General features: G+C 38.5%; 1 protein-coding gene across 2 annotated transcripts in view; it reads left to right on the forward strand.

Annotated features, from left to right (window-relative positions):
• arhgap36 (Rho GTPase activating protein 36) overlaps positions 1-20,133 on the forward strand; it is a 125,961-nt gene that overhangs the window by 32,628 nt on the left and 73,200 nt on the right. The window contains exon 1 of one of the 2 annotated variants that reach the window (XM_041779680.1): positions 11,704-11,748. The exons of the other annotated variant lie outside the window; for it this stretch is intronic. Within the exon in view, the coding sequence (XP_041635614.1) occupies positions 11,710-11,748 (39 nt within the window). The 5' untranslated portion in view covers positions 11,704-11,709. Of the gene's footprint in view, positions 1-11,703; positions 11,749-20,133 lie in introns of those variants that run through there. 2 annotated transcript variants of the gene reach the window in all.

The raw sequence follows: 20,133 nt of genomic DNA on the forward strand, positions 1-20,133 counted from the left end.
GGTTTGTGAGAGAGCTCCAGAGCCTTCAGGGTGTCCTCATAAACCATGAGTGAGTGTGTTATGTAACCGGCGTACAGTGGGTACGACCAGCTGCAGGTTCACTGCCGTCGACAGAAAAAGAGTCATTTATTCCGAATCACTGAGAGTCCTGAAGTACAGCTGACTGACCCCGAACAGAAGTGCTCTCACAGAGTCAGTGTTAGCTTTTATTGGCTTTAGTGTCATCATTCTCTGTCTCCTATCACTCTTCACAGCTCTGATGGAGGAAAAACACTCAAATAAAGAGAAATGACACAACTTGCTAAATTGGAAAAACTGTAAAATGAATTTTCCTATGATTTAAATTTAGTCTAAATAGTGTCAGTGTTTTAAAATTGACATCAAAAATAAAAAATGTGATAAAGACATATTTTACCAGCCAATATTGAAAGGTGGGAACTTTGGGATTATTTCTGGTTACCTAATTGCTATTTCTGTTACATCCCAATACTGAATCCAGTTCCATCCTGTAGTATCATTGTATCATATCACATCGTCTTATCATTTCATATTGTGTTGTATCATATTGTATCGAATCACATCATATCATCATATCAAATCATATCCTATTGTATCCTATTGTATCGTCGTGTCATATTGATTCTTATCATATCCTATTTCATTGTATTGTATAATCGTATCATATCATATTGTCATCTTCTATCATTGTATCATCATTTTGTATGGTAATGTTTCTTTTCTTATCTCTTTTGCATATATATCACTCTAAAATGTGTCAGATCATTAAACATCCTAATATTAGATAACTTAAGTGAATACTAAATGTAGTTTTTAAATGATGGATTCATTTTTTAAGGGACAAAACCATCCAAACCTACCTGGCCTTATGTGAAAAGGTAACAGCCCTTAAACCTAATAACCACTTATGCCACCAACAGCTGCAACCAAGTGCTTGAGATAACTGCCAATGAGTCTTTCATATCACTGTGGAGGATATTTGGCCCACTATTCTTTGCAGAATTATTTTATTTCTTATTGGAGGGTTTTTGAGCACCAGCAGCCTGTGTAAGGTCATGCTACAGCATCTCAGTGAGATTTAAGTCCAGACTTTGACTAGGCTACTCCAAAACCTTCATTTGAGTTTTTTCACCCGTTCAGAGGTGGACATGCTGGTGTGTTTGGGATCACTGTCCTGATGTAAAACCAAAGAGCACTAGAGACCGAGTTCACATCCACAGAAAAAGATCTTGGGGAACATCAGGATGTTTTTTTGCCACACATGAGATAAGTGTTCTGTTTGGTCAGCAGTGATTTTGGCTTTCAAACTTTCCCATGTTTTCCCAGTCTCTTTCTCACTGTTGAGTCATGAACACAGACCTTAACTGAGTCATGTGAGGCCTGCATGTGTTTAGATGTTGTTCTGGGTTCTTTTGTGATGTCCTGGATGAGTCGTCGATGTGCTCTAGGTGTAATTTTGTTAGGTCGGCCACCCCTGGGAAGGTTCACCACTGTTCCAAGTCTTTTCCCATTTGTGGATAATGGCTCTCACTGTGGTTGGAAATGACTTTGTGACTCCAGACTGATCAATGTCAATGATTTTCTTTCTAATTTATTTCTTTAGGTTGTGCCATGATGTGTTGCTTTTAGAGGTCCTTTAGCCTCTTTAACAATTAACTATGATTCACCACATAAAGCTGACCCAAGTTTCACTAGCCACGCCCAGGTCTGATTACAGCAAAACCTGCTAAATCCAGGAATCCCTCATGGAGCAACCAGTTGTTAGGTCTGGGACACAGGGCCAGGTACACATGGACAATAAGTGTGACAAACATGCACAAAAATAAGAATTCAGAAGTATATTTTTCATAGTAAAATTCAAATTTCCCTGTCATTGTTGTTGGTCAACAGCTTCTGTAGCTCCTGTAACCTTATACCTTTAAAGTAGCTTTACCAAAATCACATACACTCCCCTCTTTGTGTGTGATTTGTGTTTTTGTGAGTGTGGATGATTCCCACTGTCCTGAGAAGAAGAGTTATGGCAGGAAACCCCAGGATCCCCTCTCATTATCCCTCAGTGTTCAGTAAATCTAAGGATAGGAAAAGAAAACAGTGGAAACATGGATGAGACACTTTCCTTTGTTGCTCTTTTTATGTGAAGTGAATCAGCCATCACATTTAAACACACAGTTGTTGTTTTTGGCATCACTTTGTTGCCTCTAAATCTTCTGACTGTCTCCTAGAAACACACAGAAAGGTAAAAAGAGTGGTGATGTCTGCACATCTTCTAAAAATTCTCTGCTCAGTCGTGTCTGTGTCGGCCGATTCTTGTTCACGTCAGTGTTTTCGACAGCATGATGGATCTTCTGCAGCTCGGCCACAAACCTCAGCGTCGGGTTGATTTACAGACATCTGAGGCTGGAGGATCGCTCGAAACCTCAGCTCACATGGCTCTGATGCTTCCCTAGATGTTGACAGGAATTTAGCGGTGTTGCTTTTGGGGTTTGGATGCAAGCATCACCAAGGGAGCAGTAACGCTGAAGTGCTCATGCGCAAAGCAGCTCAATCTGCAGCTGATGAGTGAGAAGCGGTTTTAAACATAAATCTGTTTTTCTGCTAGATTCTTTAACTAGGATGGTGATGAATCGAGCTTACTCAGGAAAAATTTATGCTATAATAAAACCCCAAACTTGAGTGTCATACTTTGTCATGCTGGCTACTCAGGGATGGAAATTGTGGATGTGACTTTGTTCTGGGGCTGCTAACTGACAGTTAAATCGTCTGGCAATGTTTGATGAAATAATCCTTTAAATTCTCAGACTAAATACATTATGTTTAGGGAGATTTCCCTCCAAACTCTTTCTGAAAGTCCAGAAGTATTTAAGAGTCCATCCATCTTCTTCCACTTTTCTAGGGTTGGGTCGTGGTGGCAGCAAGCTAAACAAATCAACTCAGACATCTCTCTCCCCAGTGACATTTTACAGTTCTTCCTGGGGGGATTCCAAGGCTTTCCCAGGCCACATGAGTTCTATAATCCCTGCAGCAAGTCCTCGGCCTACCCTGTGGTCTCTTCCCAATTGGACCCACCAGGGAGACCTCCACAGGGATTCCAAGGCATTCCCAGGCCGGATGAGATATATAATCCCTCCAGCAAGTCCTAGGCCTACCCTGGGGTCAGCTCCCACTTGGACCCACCAGGAAGACCTCCACAGGGATCTCAAAGCATTTTCAAGCTAGATGAGATATATAATCCCTCCAGCAAGTCCTCGGCCTAACCTGTGGTCTCTTTCCACTTGGACACACCCGGAAGACCTCCACAGGGATTCCAAGGCATTCCCAGTTAAGATTAGATATATAATCCCTCCAGCAAGTCCTTGGCCTAACCTGGGGTCTCTTCCTACTTAGACATACCCGGAAGACCTCCACAGGGATTTCAAGGCATTCCCAGGCGAGATGAGATATATAATCCCTGCAGCAAGTCCTCAGCCTATCCTGGGTCTCTTCCAACTTGGACACACCCGGAAGACCTCCACAGGGATTCCAAGGCATTCCCAGGCTAGATTAGGTATATAATCCTTGCAGCAAGTCCTCGGCCTACCCTGTGGTCTCTTCCCACTTGGACACACCCGGAAGACCTCCACAGTTATCCTTGTCAGACACCTGAACTACCTAAACTGGCTCTTTTTGAGACAGAGGAGCAGCGGCCCTACTTCAAGATCCCTCTGAATGTCTGAGCTCCTACCCTATCTCTGTGGCTGAGCCCAGACACCCTCCAGAGGAATCTCATTTTGACTGCGTGTACTCGTGATCTTAATCTTTCGGTCATTTAGGGCCATTTATTTCATTCATTTCATTTTGCTAAATGCATAAAGCCAAAAAAGTTTACAGGAAGTTTCTGTCTAAAGTTTAAGAGCTGTGTGACATGTTGGATTTTAATCCAAATATTCGCTGTGCTCTCTAACTGTGAGTGGTTTTCTTGGTTTTAAGTAGATTTGTTCCTGCCTCTGTCATTTCAAATCAATGTTATCTCTATAAAAATCCCTCCTCTTAATGTGACTCAGAGATGTTACACAAGCAGCGCTCGACTTTTCCAGATGATGGAGGGAATAGGAGAGGAACTTTTATGGAATTTACTCCAGACAATGAGAGAAGGTGATTTTATATCCATATACATATTCATCTAGATCATTTAAGGAAATCTTAGAAATCCCTATCTAAGCTGAGGTTCATAAAGAGCCTTAAAGGGAAAAATTTAAGTAATAGATACAATAAATAAAGCTTTGACATGACAGTTCTGCTGTCCCAGTGAGAGTGTGGAGGATATCAGAGACAGCAGAGCCTCAGGATCAAAGCCTGGTTGGCATTTTCCACATTTCCTCTCTTTTCCCTGTGGAGGAATCTCTGCCCGGCCTAAAATGGTGCCCACATCCAAGCACGCCTTTTATCAGAAGATGGATGGTCATGTCCGAGGTCGGCCGGGTCAGAACTGTCACCACGACGACACTTCCTTTTATCTCATGGCTTTTGTTAGCGGTGATAACGGATGATAGCAAAGGACGCTTTTTACTTACTCTGTTTCCTGAATGAATCAAAGAGAGTCGGGGCACAGGCTATGAAATATTCATGTGAGGCATTTAGACTTTTATTTTATCTAACATTTGAGTTTTGTCATTTTCTAATTTGAATTTTAGACTTTTATCTCTGCATGTGTTTGAAACCATTCTGTGTTGAATCAGAATCTTTATTATCCCATGTTAACTTGAAGTATTTGAATACTCATGTACTCTATTCTTACTGCATTGAAAGGCTAAGAAAGCAGCCATAATGGCCTGTTGCAACACAGGCCAATGCTGTTCAAATGACACTATCCACACCTTCATAGCTCTTACAGAAGGTTTTCTCCACGCCTAGAACTGGGGTATCATTCTGGGATCTAGCAGTATTAAATCCACAGTAACTCTGATACTGATTGGTGTTCAGTCATTTAATAATCCATTTTAGATCACTCCTGCTGCTAGCTTTAGCCTTAGCCACCATATCAGTTTCCCAAGCTGAGACAACCAATGGCAGACTGTTCCATGGTCACATCATGCTTTGCATGTGTAAACATTTAGAAACTGTAGGAGAGAGCCTGAGTGACTCATAATGGCGAGGTTGAGAGACAGAGAGTCTGTGATGTGTCCCTCTGTGTCTCTGCAGACAGGAACTGCTTTGAATAATGACTCAAAAGAAGCCAATACTAAAAAGGGCATGGACTTTTTTGTAAATGTGTGAGTATCTTGAAGACTTTTTGTCACAGAGTGATTATCTATAAGTTTTAATTTCCATTTAGTTTATTTCTTTTGTTTTTTATAGTAATGTAACATTTTTACTATTCAAATGACAGAACTGCTGCACAAATATTCTTAAAGTCCAGGTTGTCCTGAAGAAATTGATGTTTAGAGTTTGCCTGTGTGCTACAGGGTTGATACTTTACAAACTTTTTAACACAAAAAGTTCAGGAGAGACACAATTGTAAAAAAACAAAAAAGCATAGGGCTCAGAGAGCTCCGTTAGCTGTGTAAGCTATGTAGATAATGGCGCTATGTAGGTAACTGAGCTACGTAGTTGACATTATGAAAGCTAAAGCTCATGAAGCCCATGGATATCTACATTAATGAAACTACAAAGCTAACATTAGCTATGTCAGCTACCTAGCTACATTATTAATGTAGCTTAACATAGCTATGTTAGCTTTAGCTATATTTGCTAAAGCTTACATTAGTAAGGCTAACTTTGCTATATTGTCTTACATAGTATTGTTAATATGTTAGCATAGCAATGTTAGCTTTAGCTGAAGCAAGCCACCGTTCGTGTGTCTGCCCCTAAAAAGTAATTTAAAAAATTTGGTTGCAGGCTGTGCATAACCAAAGTTGCCTATCCCTGCTGTAGACTGTATGTTTTCAATGCTTTTCCCCTGAAAGTTGAAAATACTCTGCACATGAACCGTCTAAAACACATAATAGACCTTACAGAGGAAAGCAGAAGTCAGGTAAAGAAAACTAGCAACAATACGTGCTCTGAAATTGAGTTTGATTGCCCTGCAGGCATTTCTCTGTTTTAAAACTGTTGGAAATATATTCTACATATTGAAGCTTTGAATCTTCTTCTCTCATATCTCTGTTCTCCCTCTCTGGTTTTTACCACTGTCTCAATAAATAAACCAAAAACAGAGGGGCTGGTTCGGATCAGAGAAGGTAAAGAGAGAATGGAGGGTATGAACTCTGAGAGTAGATGCAGTCTGACAGGAATAAAAGCATATCCCTGTACGCTGTCATGCTACACTCCGTCTCTACAGTAGCAACATGAGGTAGCTAAAGCAGATGATTATATCACATCCACTCAAAGAGTCGAGTCTTATTTCTGGTTTGTATGGAGTGAAAATGATCGCACATGCACATATAACTGATTAATGACTCCTTTTAAAGTATCAGAAAGCAATGCTCCAGGTTAATTTCAGCTTTTCTCCTCTGATTTTCACCAGATAGTCCCGAAGCATTCTCTATAAAGTACAGCAAAAGGTTTTGAATCACCTTGATTAGAGACACATTCTTCCTATAATCTGGTTTAACAGAGGAATTTAAATGTAAAACCTCAGCTGAGGAATGTCCGGAAAAGACGTTAAGGTGGAATTTAGATGTCTATCTAATCACTTTGTGACCTCATGGTGGTGAATCTGCTGCTTTGTGTCCAGGTCATGGCTGCCATCCTAAATCTCATCTATGGTAACACTAAGGCCAAATGTGGTTAAATGTGAGTTCAGTGAAATGGGAACATGCCCTCTAGTTTTCCTTTTAATAGGAGACAGAAGAGAGGAGTCTGAGGTCGTTTTTGTTTCTGAAAACATTTAGAGACTGAGATGATCAAAGATGATCGGTTTAACCTTTAGATAAAGAGGTAATATCTGTCCTCAGCATCTCCGGGCTGTTTTTAAAATCCTGTGCATGTGAAAAACAGTCATAGACACTAGTGATGCTGAAACATTTTAAAGGCTGTGTGCAGATATATGTGGTAGGGGAGAAGTTCAGTTGACAATACAGTGCCTTATAGCACAATAAAATAGTATGAGACATGACAGGTGGATCAATCAACCTTTATTAGCATAATGGCAAATAATAATACATATTTTGGTATAAAACTTTACAGAGAAGAGGGAAATATATAAAGATAAGAGGGAGATGTAAGGAGAGAGAGAGAGAAGAGGTAGATCCAGAAAGAGAAGAGGGAGATGGAGAAAAAGAAGAGGTAGATGCAAAAAGAGGAGAGGAGGGGGTTGCAGAAGGAGAATAGTGAGATGCATTAAGAAAAGAGGGAGATCCAGAAAGAGAAGAAGTAGATGAAGAAAGAGGAGAGGGAGATGCAGAAAGAGAAGAGCAGGATGCGGAGAGAGAGAAGAAGGTCATGCAGAAAGAGAAGAGGTGAATGATGAAAGAGAAGAGGGAGATGCAGAAAGAGGAGAGGGAGATGCAGAGAGAGAAGAGCAGGATGTGGAGAGAGAGGAGAGGGTCATGCAGAAAGACAAGTGGGAGATTTATATAGAGAAGAGGGAGATGAAGAAAGAGGAGAGGGAGACAGAAAGAGAAGACGTAAATGATGAAAGAGAAGTGGGAGATGCAGAGACATAAATAGCAGAGGGAGATGAAGAAAGAGAAGAGGGAGGTGAAGAAAGAGGAGAGGGAGACACAGAAAGACGACAAGCAGAACGACAACAGTAAGATACATTCATAGCTGTCTGGGCCATTAATGCATTTTAAATGTATTTTCCTCTAGTTCATTCTAGTTATAATGGAAGAAATATGTCAAGAATTAGAAGTTTTATTTATGTTTGATAGAAGCCTGATCACTTTATTAATAGCATTAGCAGCTAAGATAATATTGGAATGGAGACATGGGTAATTATAGCAGGCCAAATGGTTCAGTTTAGGCCAAGTTGGTGAAGTTTTTCCACCTAAACCTCCAGAGTTTTTAGGCTCTTTATTAATATTATGATCAGAATACATAACTGCAGGCTGTAGGAGTTGTTTCTTTTTAAGGACTTCTTTTATCCCTGATGTGTGGAAGTAAATGACTATTTGAAGTGGACTGAGATGCAAATCAAACTGTGCTCTGTTATTTTAATTATAATGTAAAAAGAAAGGATTTCTGGGGTGGCAGCATGAGCGTACGAGGCTTTGATATCCTTTCCCCCAAGCCAAATCCCCCGAAGGCTTCTTCAAAATAAAATCATCTCTTTGTTCTGTCGACGTGCAGGGTTGGTTTGGGTAATAAGGACCTGTGGGACACACCATAACAGCTTGTCTTTTAAACTGCAGGAGGCAGAAAACATGAATCACCTTTTAAACATTTGTAGTTTTGTCAACTGGAGTTTCTGGACTCTTTCTTCTGTTCGCTGTCATCTTCTTGTGTTTGTCGTTCAGTGATTGTGTAATCGGTGGGTAAGCGAGCATGTTTTGGGGTTTGAACAGGGATGATAAGAGCAAAGAATCGGAGAAACAGGAAGTAAATGGCAGGAAACGTAGTCGGTGCTGGCATTTTTATTATCCAGATAGATTTTTAATCCAAGGTCAAACATTTGAGCAAATATTGGATGGGTTGCTTTGAGGTCTGGGTGAAGGATGGTCAATCTTATGATTGTTGTTCCTCTCACTACTAAACTTCTACTTCTACAACCTAGACAGTGAGTTAGCTTCCCTTTTATTTGACATTCTTTGGTTGTAAGGTTACCTTATCTCATCAGAGGGTCTGACGTAATCTCAGACTAAACCTCCATACCATTTCCTCTGAACAAGGACGTCACCGATTCTGTGTAGACCGCTGTAGAGTCAGAGAGGATGTTTGTGAGGAGGGTGAAAGCTGTCAGGGAGTTATGGTGCTGATGAGCATGATGATGGGTGTGGATGTAAACGTCCTGTTTAGAGAAAAGAGAGAGAGAGAGAGACGAAGTAAAGAAAGACTCGATATCCTCGCTCAAATCTTGTTTCCTCTCTCGGCCTTGGTATTTCCTCTTCTGCTTCTCCTAAGTCCTCTGGGAAACCAGCAAGACACCATGATGATGGGATGAAGGGCTGTAGAGTTTAAGGTGCTTTCACACCTACATTACTGAGAGAGGTTGTTCCAGGATGAGAAGGTGTTCTTTCTTTCGCCAAGCTTTTTTGAACATACAGTACATGATCTCAAGAACTGGTTTGGAACGAAAAGAGCAAGACAAGATCACTCAGACTGGTCTTGGCGTGCCTCCAATCAAAGTCTGGAGAACAATCAGAACATTTAACTGACTAGAAGTCTAGCAGCTACAGTCGTACAAGCAGTGGCTGTAAACCTTTACAAGCCTTCCGGGGCCAGCTGCTGAGAAGAATCCCCACAGAATGATGCTGCCACCACCGTGCTTCATAGTGGGGATGGTGTGTTTGTGGTGATGTGTAGTGTTTACCATACCAGAGAATTAGGCAGAAGAAAATGAGATAGATTTAAAGGAAAAATAGTGATGAAATAATTGAAGAAGAAATGGGTTAAAAGAGACAAAAATGAGCAGAAACAAGTGGTGCAAAGTGATTAAAGAGTGGGGAAAAATAGGTTTAAATGGGAAAAAATGGATAAAGCAGAAAATATGGGTTCAGAAAAGAAAGAAGTGGCAAAAATATGAAGCAAATGTGGTTAAAAGCAGTTAAAAAGTGGCAAAAATGGATGGTGCTATTTATGAAAGTGGTTAAGAGTGGCAAAATGGATTACAGTGGCATAAAATTAGTACAAGGTGGCAAAAATGAGTAGTTAAAATAGCAAAAGAGAATATGGACGTGGCAAACATTGGCAGAAATATCTGGTGAAAAGTAGTTAAAGAGAGGAAAAAATAGGCTAAATGGGGCAATAAAAGGAAAAGCAGCCTATATGGGTTAAGAAAGTATCAAAAAGCAATTTAAAGTGGCAAAAATGGGTTTAATGTGAAAACAAATGTGGCAGAATGGACAGAAACAGTGATGAAAAGCGGTTAAAAAGTGGCATTAATGGATTTAAAGTGGCAAAAATCAGCTTTAAGTGGCAAACAAGGGCAACTGTTAAAGTGTTTTAAAAGTGGAAAAAATGGGTTAAAAAGGGCTAAAATTGACAGAAATAACTGGTGTAAGGGTCAGTAAAGACTGGCAAAGATAGGTTCAAAGGGGCACAAAAGGGATAAAGCAGCATATATGGGTTAAGAAAGGAAAAAAGTGGCAAAAATGAGCAGTCAAAATTGTGAAAAGAAGTTAAAAAGGGGCAAAAAAAGGTTTGAAAGTGGCAAAAAAAAAGGTGGTAACAGTAAAGCCGTTTGAAGTGGCAAAAATGGGTGTAATGTGGAAACAAATGTGGCAGAATGGACAGAAACAGTGATGAAAAGCAGTTAAAAAGTGGCATAAGTGAATAACTCAGAACACAATTACATCTTGGCACACTTTTCAGCTCCAAAATCAGGTAACTGTTAGCCAGGATACTAGCACCAAAGCTGCTGATCCAACACACATGCACTGATATCTTAAATACATCACAGCTGAGCAGGGCCCAGTCTCTGTAGTCATAGGTGTCTTGGTGGCCTCTCTCACTAGTCTCCTTCTTGCACGCTCACTCAGTCTGTGAGGACGTCCTGATCTAGACAGATGTGGCATATTCCTTCATTTCTTGATGTTGGATTTAACTGAACTCTGGGGGATCAGAGTGTTCAAGGCCTAGGGCATTTGTTTATTTTCATCCCCTGACCTATACATTTTAATAACCTTTTCTCTGAGTTGCTTGGAGTGTTCTTTTGTCTTCATGGTGTAATGGTAGCCAGGAATACTGATTAACCAGTGACTGAACTATCCAGACAAAGAAGTCTTTATACTACAATCACTGTAGACACATTCACAACACTCAGGAGATCACCATTGTTGAAACGAAGCAGTCCAGGCTGACTCTGAGCCAATAACTCATAAAACTCCAGGTTTAAAGCTCCTCATCACAGAAACAGGAGTAGCTATAATTACTCTGACTCTTTATAGACCCTTCTAAACTTACAACAGCTCCTGACGTGTGCAGGAGACTCTTTTAGTCACACTCACAGATATATATAGAAGTCAAACACACCTGAGGCGGTCATAAATGTAGCGTAAAGTTACCTGAACTGAGGGCCGAGGATCACTTTTCCATGCTGCTACGTGACCCAGCATACAGCCAAGTACTGTGATGCCTGACCAGCCGGTTAAAAACATTCTCACTGAGCACAGAGAGCCAGCAGACCTGAACCTTGTTTACTGTGTTGTTCTGGTGGATTGTGCATTCATTTTGTCTTCATTTTGTCACATATTATCAGTGTTAATAATAAAAGCCTGAGGTCATTAATGGATGGCTTTTATGACTAAAGCTCAAAGTGTAGCCTACTAGAGACTGTCGGCATGTTTCAGACAAGTCTGGATAGGTCTCAGAGTTCTTATTTATCAGTCAGTCAGAACATGAAGAGGTCTGGAGATAAGACTTACTGGCCCTCTAAGTGGCAGTCAATAGTGGTGAGTCAGAGTCATGTGACTGCATGTCCCAGGAAAAGGAAGCGCTGATTAGATCAGCAGAGACCTGAGATCTGGTCATGTGTGACTCTGTTTGATCCGATCAGAATTTTTTTTTTTTTTTAATATGTGGAAATCCGAAGAAAATCTGCTCGTTTGTAAAGCGATGTTAACTTGGAGGAAACTGCGCTTAGCCATCACCAAGGTCAGTTTATTTTCAATAATGTTTTAGCGGTTAGAAAGAAAGCTTAATCAGAAAACCGATACATATTATGAAGTTGGCCATCAGCCACGATCAAAACAGGATTGGCTTTAAGGAGGAGAATAAACAGCCCAATTCCAAAAAAGTTGGGGCAATGTAGAAAATGTAAATAAGAAGAGAATCCAACAATTTGCTAATCTCATAACCACATATTTTATTAATGAGAGAACAAATGAGACATGTTACCATTTCATTGAGAAAATGGCTCATTATGAATTTGATGGCAGCAACATATCTCAAAAGAGAGGGGACAGTGCAACAAAAGGCTGGATAAGTAACTGGTATGAATTAACATATGTAACTAATTTGGTTAATGAATAATTGTGAAGATTAATTCCCCATTTAAAGTGAGAGAAATCTCTGTGCACAAGGGGCCATGCTGAAGGATGCTTGTGATGTTTGGGCCCTGAAGGGCCACCGCATTAAAAACAGGCATGGTTCTCCTCTGGAAATCCCTGCATGGGCTCAGGAACACTTCATCTGTCAACACATTTAACCGTGCTATCCACAAGTGAAAGGAAGAATCCATATCTGAGCACGATCAAGAAACAATGCTGTCTTCTCTGGACCTAAGCTTAATTAAAGTGGGCTGAGGACTGAGGACAACTGTTCTGCGGTCAGTCAAATCAAAATTTGAAATTCTTTCTGGAAACCATGGACATTGTGTCCTGCCGACTCAAGAGGAGCAGTCCGAAGCTCATTTAATATGGACTGAGGCAAAATGGAAAACTGTTCTGTGGTCATATAAATTTGAAATTTGCAACTCCTTTTAGAAACTATGGAAATGTTGCCCTACAGATTCAAAAGGAGAGGTTCAAAGCCCATTTAAAAGGACTGAGGATACATGGAAAACTGTTCTTTGGTCACTTAAATCAACATTGGCAACTCTTTTTGGAAACCATGGACATCATGTCATGCAGACTCAAGAGGAGAGGTCCAAAGCTCATTTAACAGGAACTGAGACTACATGGAAAACTGTTCTGTTGTCAGTCAAATCATAATTTGCAACTCTTTAAACAACCATGGGCATCGTGTTCTGCAGACTCAAGAGGAAAGGTCCAAAGCTCATTTAAAAGAACTGAGGCAAAATGTTCTGTGGTCACATGAATTCAAATTTGAACTTCTTTTTTGAAACCACATAAGCAGTGTCACCCAGAGTTTTATCAACACAGAAAGCCTGCATCTTTGATGGTATGGGGTTGCATTAGTCCCTATGACGTGGGCAGCTTACACATCTGGAAAGGAAGTAATGCTGAAGCAACTCAGTGCTAAACGTCATTTTACATTCATCACAACAGCATGGCTTCACAAGAGAAGACTCCTGGTGCTGGACAATATTTCTACAATAGAAAACATTTTCAGAATTATAAAATGGAAAATCCAGCAAAGAAGATCCAAGCTAGACTCCAAAATGAGACAAGAATGGGACAACATTCTTAACCCACAGCTCCAACAGCTGGTCTCCTCTCTTCCCAGGTGCTACACAATGACAAACATGAAGGCCTGTCAGTTCAGCATATTAGACAAGTTGTCATTTTACCCCAAACAAATGTTAGTGATTTACTCTCAGCTGTCCGCACAGGAAAGTTCTGGAAGTGTGTCATGGGAGAGTTAAATTCTACTGATGTGTCAACAAAAACAGAGACTCTGTGAGCTTCTCTGTGAGCTGGAACAATCTCTTTATTTGATTGGTGGAAAAATAAATCTCAGTGCTTCAGGGTGAATCCATCCAGCACACTGATAGAGAACACCCTCTTTATCTCCCTTATCTGTTAATCATTATTTCACAACAAGTCTGCTCTTGAAAGGAGAATTACCTCATTACACAAAGAGACAATAAGCACACTGTGAGGCCCACCGTGCATCATAGCTGTACGGTTTCAGCTTTGATCCGTCCGTGCACATTTAAAACTTGCTGGAGATGGATTTCCTTGCTAAAACATCTCTGAAGTGTTTTGCTGAGGGCTACATGGGGAAATTTCAGGGTATTTATAGATCCAAACTCGTAAAGGATACATACAGGGTTACATCATGACGGTAGTTCATGTTGATTTAAAGAGATACTTCAAACAATCAAGGCTCATGTTTCACTGAATGGAGCATTTCTGTTGCAGTACCAAGCTGAGGCTATAGGTGGCAGTGTAGTCCAACATGCTGCTCTGACATGGACATCCTGGTTCAGCTCTGCTTCTTACTGTCTGTTAATCATCCATCCTGTTTTTACCAGCAGACACCAGAGTCAGCACACGACTTTTAGAGCATGAGACGTAACTGCATCTGTGACCTCTGACCTGGAAATGTACAGGAAGTGAGGAGGATCAAAGATGATGGGGGGGAGAGAGCGGAAGATGAGTGGAGATTGAGCTGACACATACATGGTGGCCCGGACATGATATCCTAGAGATGAATGGAACAGGACAGAAGTAGAGACTTTTCCTTCTGTAATAAGCACATTTTTACGTTATGTAAGAGGAAGATGATTGTTCAGAGCTGAGGCTTTTCCTGTCAGCGATGCAAGAAAGACTAAAAATCTAGAATCAAGGTAAAGCTGCAGAATTTTTTTCATCAAAATCTAAGCCCTTAAGTCAAACTGAGACAAAGAAACTGCTATTGTGGAATTGCCCTCTTTACTTTAACAACCCTGACTGATGTGTGGCTAAGTGCTGTTAATACCTACAACCCCAATTCCATAAAAGATGGGACGCTATGTAAGATGTAAATAAAAACAATGATTTGCAAATCTCATAAACCCATATTTTATTCACAACAAAACACAAAAAACATATCTAAGGAAGAGTATTAGGGCCACTGAAAAAAAATAATTTGAGACTTTTTTTTTTCAATTCTGAGATTAAAGTCGGAATTCTGTGAAAAAAGTCAGAATTCTGACTTTAATCTCAGAATTCAGAAAAAAAAAAGTTTGGGACTTTTTTCATTTGAAGAATAAAGTCAGAAGTCTGACTTTTTTTTCTCAGAATTCTGACTTTAATCTCAGAATTCTGACTTTAAACTCAGAATTCTGACTTTTTTCTCAGAATTCTGACTTTAATCTCAGAATTCTGACTTTTTTCTCAGAATTCTGACTTTAATCTCAGAATTCTTACTTTTTTCTCACAATTGAAAAAAAAAATTGTCTCAAAAATTTTTTTTTCAGTGGCCCTAATACTCTTCCATACATATTTGATGTTAAGACTGAGACATTTTAAAATTACATCAAATTTTTTTCCCATTTTTGATTTTTTTTGACATCTCAAAAAAGCAGGGACGGGGCAGCAAAAGGCTGGAAAAGTAAGTGGTGCCAATAAAAAAAGCAGTTGGAGGAGAATTTTGCAACTTTTTAGATCAATTGGTGATAGGTGAGTAACATGACTGGGTATAAAAGGAGCATCCTGGAGAGGTAGAGTCTCTCAGAAGTAAAGATGGGAAGCGTTATACCTATGTGCAAAAAACTGCATCTTAAATTTGTGGAATATTCCACCATCTACAGCAGTGGTTCTCAACTGGTCTTGCTTCACAACCCACCCAAATTGAAACTCAAAATAAAATAAAATAAAATAAAATAAAATAAAGTAAAATAAATTAAAATGAAATAAAAAATAGAATAGAATAAAATAAAATAAAATAAAACAAAACAAAAATAAAATAAAATAAAATAAAAAAATCAAATGAAATTAAATGAAATCAAAAAGAAAAGAAAATGAAAAGAAAATGAAAAAACAAAATGAAATAAAATGAAATGAAATAAAATAAAATTAAACAAAAATAAAATAAATAAAATAAAAAATAAAATGAAATGAAATAAAATGAAAAATAAAATAAAATGAAATAAAATGAAATAAGTCAAAAAATAAAATGAAATGAAATAAAAAAATAAAATAAAATAAAACAAAACAAAATAAAATGAAATGAAATGAAATAACAAATATATAAATAAATATATAAATATGAATAAACTAAAACTAAAACATTTCCCTATCAATACTTGTATTTTTTTCTTAATTTTAATAGATTTTGAGACAGTGCCTCATTATCACAGGAGAAGCAAAGTTGTTTTTGCAAGAACAGGAGACAAATAAGTTGACATATTGAGAAAAAATTTACATTTACTCTTTATTATGATGAAACACGGTAAAATAACAGGTATGGATGCATGTACTAAGGACTGCAGTACTTATCAGACTTTTCACCACCATTTTTTCCAGACACTGGTTGCGACCCACTGTAAACAGCTTCATGGCCCACCTTCGGGTCCCGACCCACCAGTTGAGAACCTCTGATCTACAGTCCATAATATCTTCAAAAGATTCAGAGAGTCTAGAGAAATCTCTGTGACCAAGGGACAAGGCTGAAGGTCAATATTTGATGCTCATGATCTTCAGGCCCTCAGGCAGCTCTGCATCAAAAACAGGCATGATTCTTTAGTAAAAATCACTGCATTGAGCACTTCCAGAAATCAGTGTCTGCCATCCACAAATGCAGGTTAAAAATGTATCATGCAAAGAGGTAGCCATATGTGAACAGGATCCAGAAATGCCATCGTCTTCTCTGAGCAAAAGCTCTTTGAAAATGAGCTGATGCAAAACATAAAACTGTTCTGTGGCCAGTCAAATCAAAATTTGCAACTCTTTTTGTAAATTATAGTCGCTGAAACCTGCGGACTAAAGAGGAGAAGAACTATCCAGCTTGTTATCAGAGCACAGTTCTAAAGCCTGCATCTCTGATGGTGTGGGCTTGCATTAGTGCCTATGGCATGGGCAGTTTACACATCTGGAATTGAGCAAGACAATGCTAAACCACATACCACATACATCACAACAGCATGGCTTCACAGTAGAGGAGTCCGGGTGCTGAACTGGCCTGCAGACCTTTCACCAATAGAAAACATTTGGAGCATAACAAAGCAAAAAAATCAGACAATGAAGATCCAGGACTTGTGAGCAGCTAGAATCCTACGTCAGACAAGAATGGAACAACATTCCTCTACCAAAACTCCAGCTGGTCTCCTCACTTCCCACACATTCATTGCTTAAAGAATATAAAATAATAAACATGGCCCTGTCCCTACTTTTAAGAGATGTGTTGCTGCCATCAAATTCAAAATGAGTGAATGTTTTTCATGAAATGTTAAAATATCTCAGTTTCAGCACCTGATATGTTCTTCATGTTCTTAGGATCAAAATCAAGGGATAACCCTGAGGCCCAGTGACCTTTGACCCTGACCTCTGATCCGTAAAATGTACTTGAAAAGTTTAAAGAAACTCCTTCAAAGCATTCACAAGATATCACATTTACAAAAATGCTTGGATGTATGGATGATGTATGGATGGATGACTCAAAAAAACAGAATGCCTCTGGTCTTCACTGCAGGGATTTTGAATCAGTTTATAGAGCTAGAGCTGTGAGCAGAGTCGTCTGAGGTTCACTGCACAGCTAAATTCACTACTGAAGGGTCTGAGGGCAGACAGTGAGCTGAAACTTCTCATTATTTGTTTTCGTCGTCTGCTTATGTTTAGTCTCCTCTGTCTGTTTCTGTGTCTTCAGTCTCGTATTTATTTGTTATGTTTCCTCTTGTCCTCTCTGTGTCGTCCCTTTAAACTCTTCTGTGTCTCCTCATTCCAGTATTAGATAATCAGGGTCATGAGCTCTGAACTCTGCCGGGGTCGAGCTGAGGGGTCAGAAGGTCTCTGTGTGATCTGTTTTAGCTGCTGTTGTTTTAACTCACAGCTGGAGTGTTGACAGACATTTTCCAGGCTTGTTTCCACACATGTACGCACACTCTTTTACACACAAACCGAACACTGCACAGCCGTGAAAAAGAATCAAAAGTTAGAGGGGGGTTTCTGCAAAATATTTCAATTTTTTGATTTACAGAGCGGCAAAAACTCCCAGCTGCTCAGTCAGAAGCAGAAAGCTTGAGAACAGTTTATTATGATCATCCCACAGAAATGCAAAGGATCAATTTAGTTTGATGAAAGCCTGAGGTCAGTTAGGGCAAATGTGCAATACTTTAAGACAAGTGTGCAATACACTGATTTAAAGGCAAATTTACAAAAAACAAGAAAAATAAACAACCCTAGTCAATGGACCCTTTATGCTCCTGCAGGCAATAGAAGCCAAATGCCTAAAACTAAAAAAGAAGAAACACATTAGTGTTGGCAAATGTGCAAAACTGAAAAGCAAATATACATGAATAAAATGCAAACAAAAAAGGCAGATGTAAGACAGAAAAGCAACAATGTAAGGCAAACACGCATAAGAGGGCATGAATTAAAGAGGTTGAAATACAAAATTTCAATAATAAAAGACAAATGCGAAATATTTGAAGGCCCATGTGCAATGGACAAAAGCATATGGTCAACAAAGGTAAATGTGCATTATTGGAGACAGATTCACAGGAATTAAAGCTAAATGTGCAATACTAACAACCAAGTGTGCAACACTAAATGCAAATGTGAAATATTTGAAGGCCCATGTGCAATGGATGAAAGCATATGGACTATAAAGGCAAATATGTAATATAGAAGGCAGATTTAGTGGAATTAAAGCTAAATGTGCAATAATAATCAGCAAATGTTCAAAAATTAAAACAAGCACTAAATGCAAATGTGAAATATTGTAAGAAAATGTGAAATTTATTACATCCAAATTTGCAATTTGATGATAAACAGATCTTAATTTTCAATAATATGAGGCAGATGTGCAATATTGAAAGGCAAATATGCATTAATAAAATGCACATGTGCAACCAAAAAGGTAGATGTGCAATATTGAAAGGCAGAAAAGCAACTCTAGAAGGCAAATGTGCACTGATAAATGAAGAGCATTAATAAAAAGGGTAAAATGCAAAATTGCAAGGACAAATTTGAAATATTAAGAGGCTTATGTGCAATGGATGAAAGATTGATCAAAAAAAGGCAAATGTGCAATACTTGAAGGCAAAATTGCAAGAATTAAAGCCAAATGTGCGATACTAACCAGATATGTTTAATACTTAAATAGAAGTGTGCAACAATGAAGGTAAATGTGTAACATTGGAAGGCCTCTGTGCAGTTTAATTAAAAAATGTGTAGAGCACTGATTTCAAATCCCGATATGCAATAATAAGAGGCAAATTTGCTGTTATGAAATGCAAATTTGTAAAACAAACAGTTAGATTGCAAACATGCAATGTGCAAAATCATTAAAGCAAATGTGCAACAAAAAGCAAATTTAAAAGGCAAATCTGCACATAAAACAATTAAAAAACAAATGTTCAATTATCAATAATAAAGGCAAATATTCCATGTTAAATGGCAAGCATGCAATTTTTAAAAAACAAAACAAATACACACTGTTTAATTAGAAAGATCGAGATTGCTTTCATAAGAGGGAAATTTGCTATAGTGCAAGGCAAATCTAAACATAGCACAAAAAGGAAGGAAATTTGTGTTTGGTACATTATTTCTTTGTTGTAACAATGCTTCTTGGCAAGAAATCTTATACAGTTGGAAAGCCTGTTTATTACCCTTTTAAATGGTGCCACATTTGTAAGGATCATGCATTTGTGGGATGAGCAGCAGAGCTGAGTATTTTGGTTGCGCCCATGAAAAATGTGCCAAGTCTTCTCTGGCAATGCTAAACAGCTGATTTTGCTGTTACAACAAAGAAATAATCTACTTAACACAAATGTCCTTACTTTCTGTGCTACGTTTACATTAATGAAATCAAAACAAATAAACACAGCCAGTTCTGATAATAAAAGACCTAAGTTGTTTGATATTAAAAGACATATGTGTAAGAAAAAAAGACAAACTATTGGAAAGCAAATGTGTTGTTATGAAAGACAAATGTACAATATTAAATGTTCCGTTGATAAATGCAAATGTGCAATAAAGGAGAATGTGCAATATTAAAAAGTGAATGTGTAGTTAAAAAAGAGAAATGAACAATATTAAATGCAAATGTGCAATAAACACAAATATACAATATTAAAAGGCAAATTTGCAATAATGGCAAATGTGCAGTAATAACAGAAAAATTCACAGCAATAAAAGAAGGATTGAAGATGTGTGATATTAAAAATTACCAAGAAAATGTTAATTTAATGTTAATTTGCCCAATATGCAATACACACAAATAAAAAAATCCACGTTAAATAATTAAGGCAAACATGTGGTTTAAAATGTGTTACTTGGATTTTGCTTCATGTAACATAAAACAAGCTTTATCATTTTAGGAAAAATACCCATGTAGACCAAACATCTGCTGCAGGATGTACTCAATAATTTTACAAAATCTGTCTGCTAAAATCCCCGTAAACTTAAACTAAAACGTCAATCTGAGCTGTGC

Source organism: Cheilinus undulatus, linkage group 22 (genome assembly GCF_018320785.1).
Source record: "Cheilinus undulatus linkage group 22, ASM1832078v1, whole genome shotgun sequence".
NCBI lineage: Eukaryota > Metazoa > Chordata > Actinopteri > Labriformes > Labridae > Cheilinus > Cheilinus undulatus.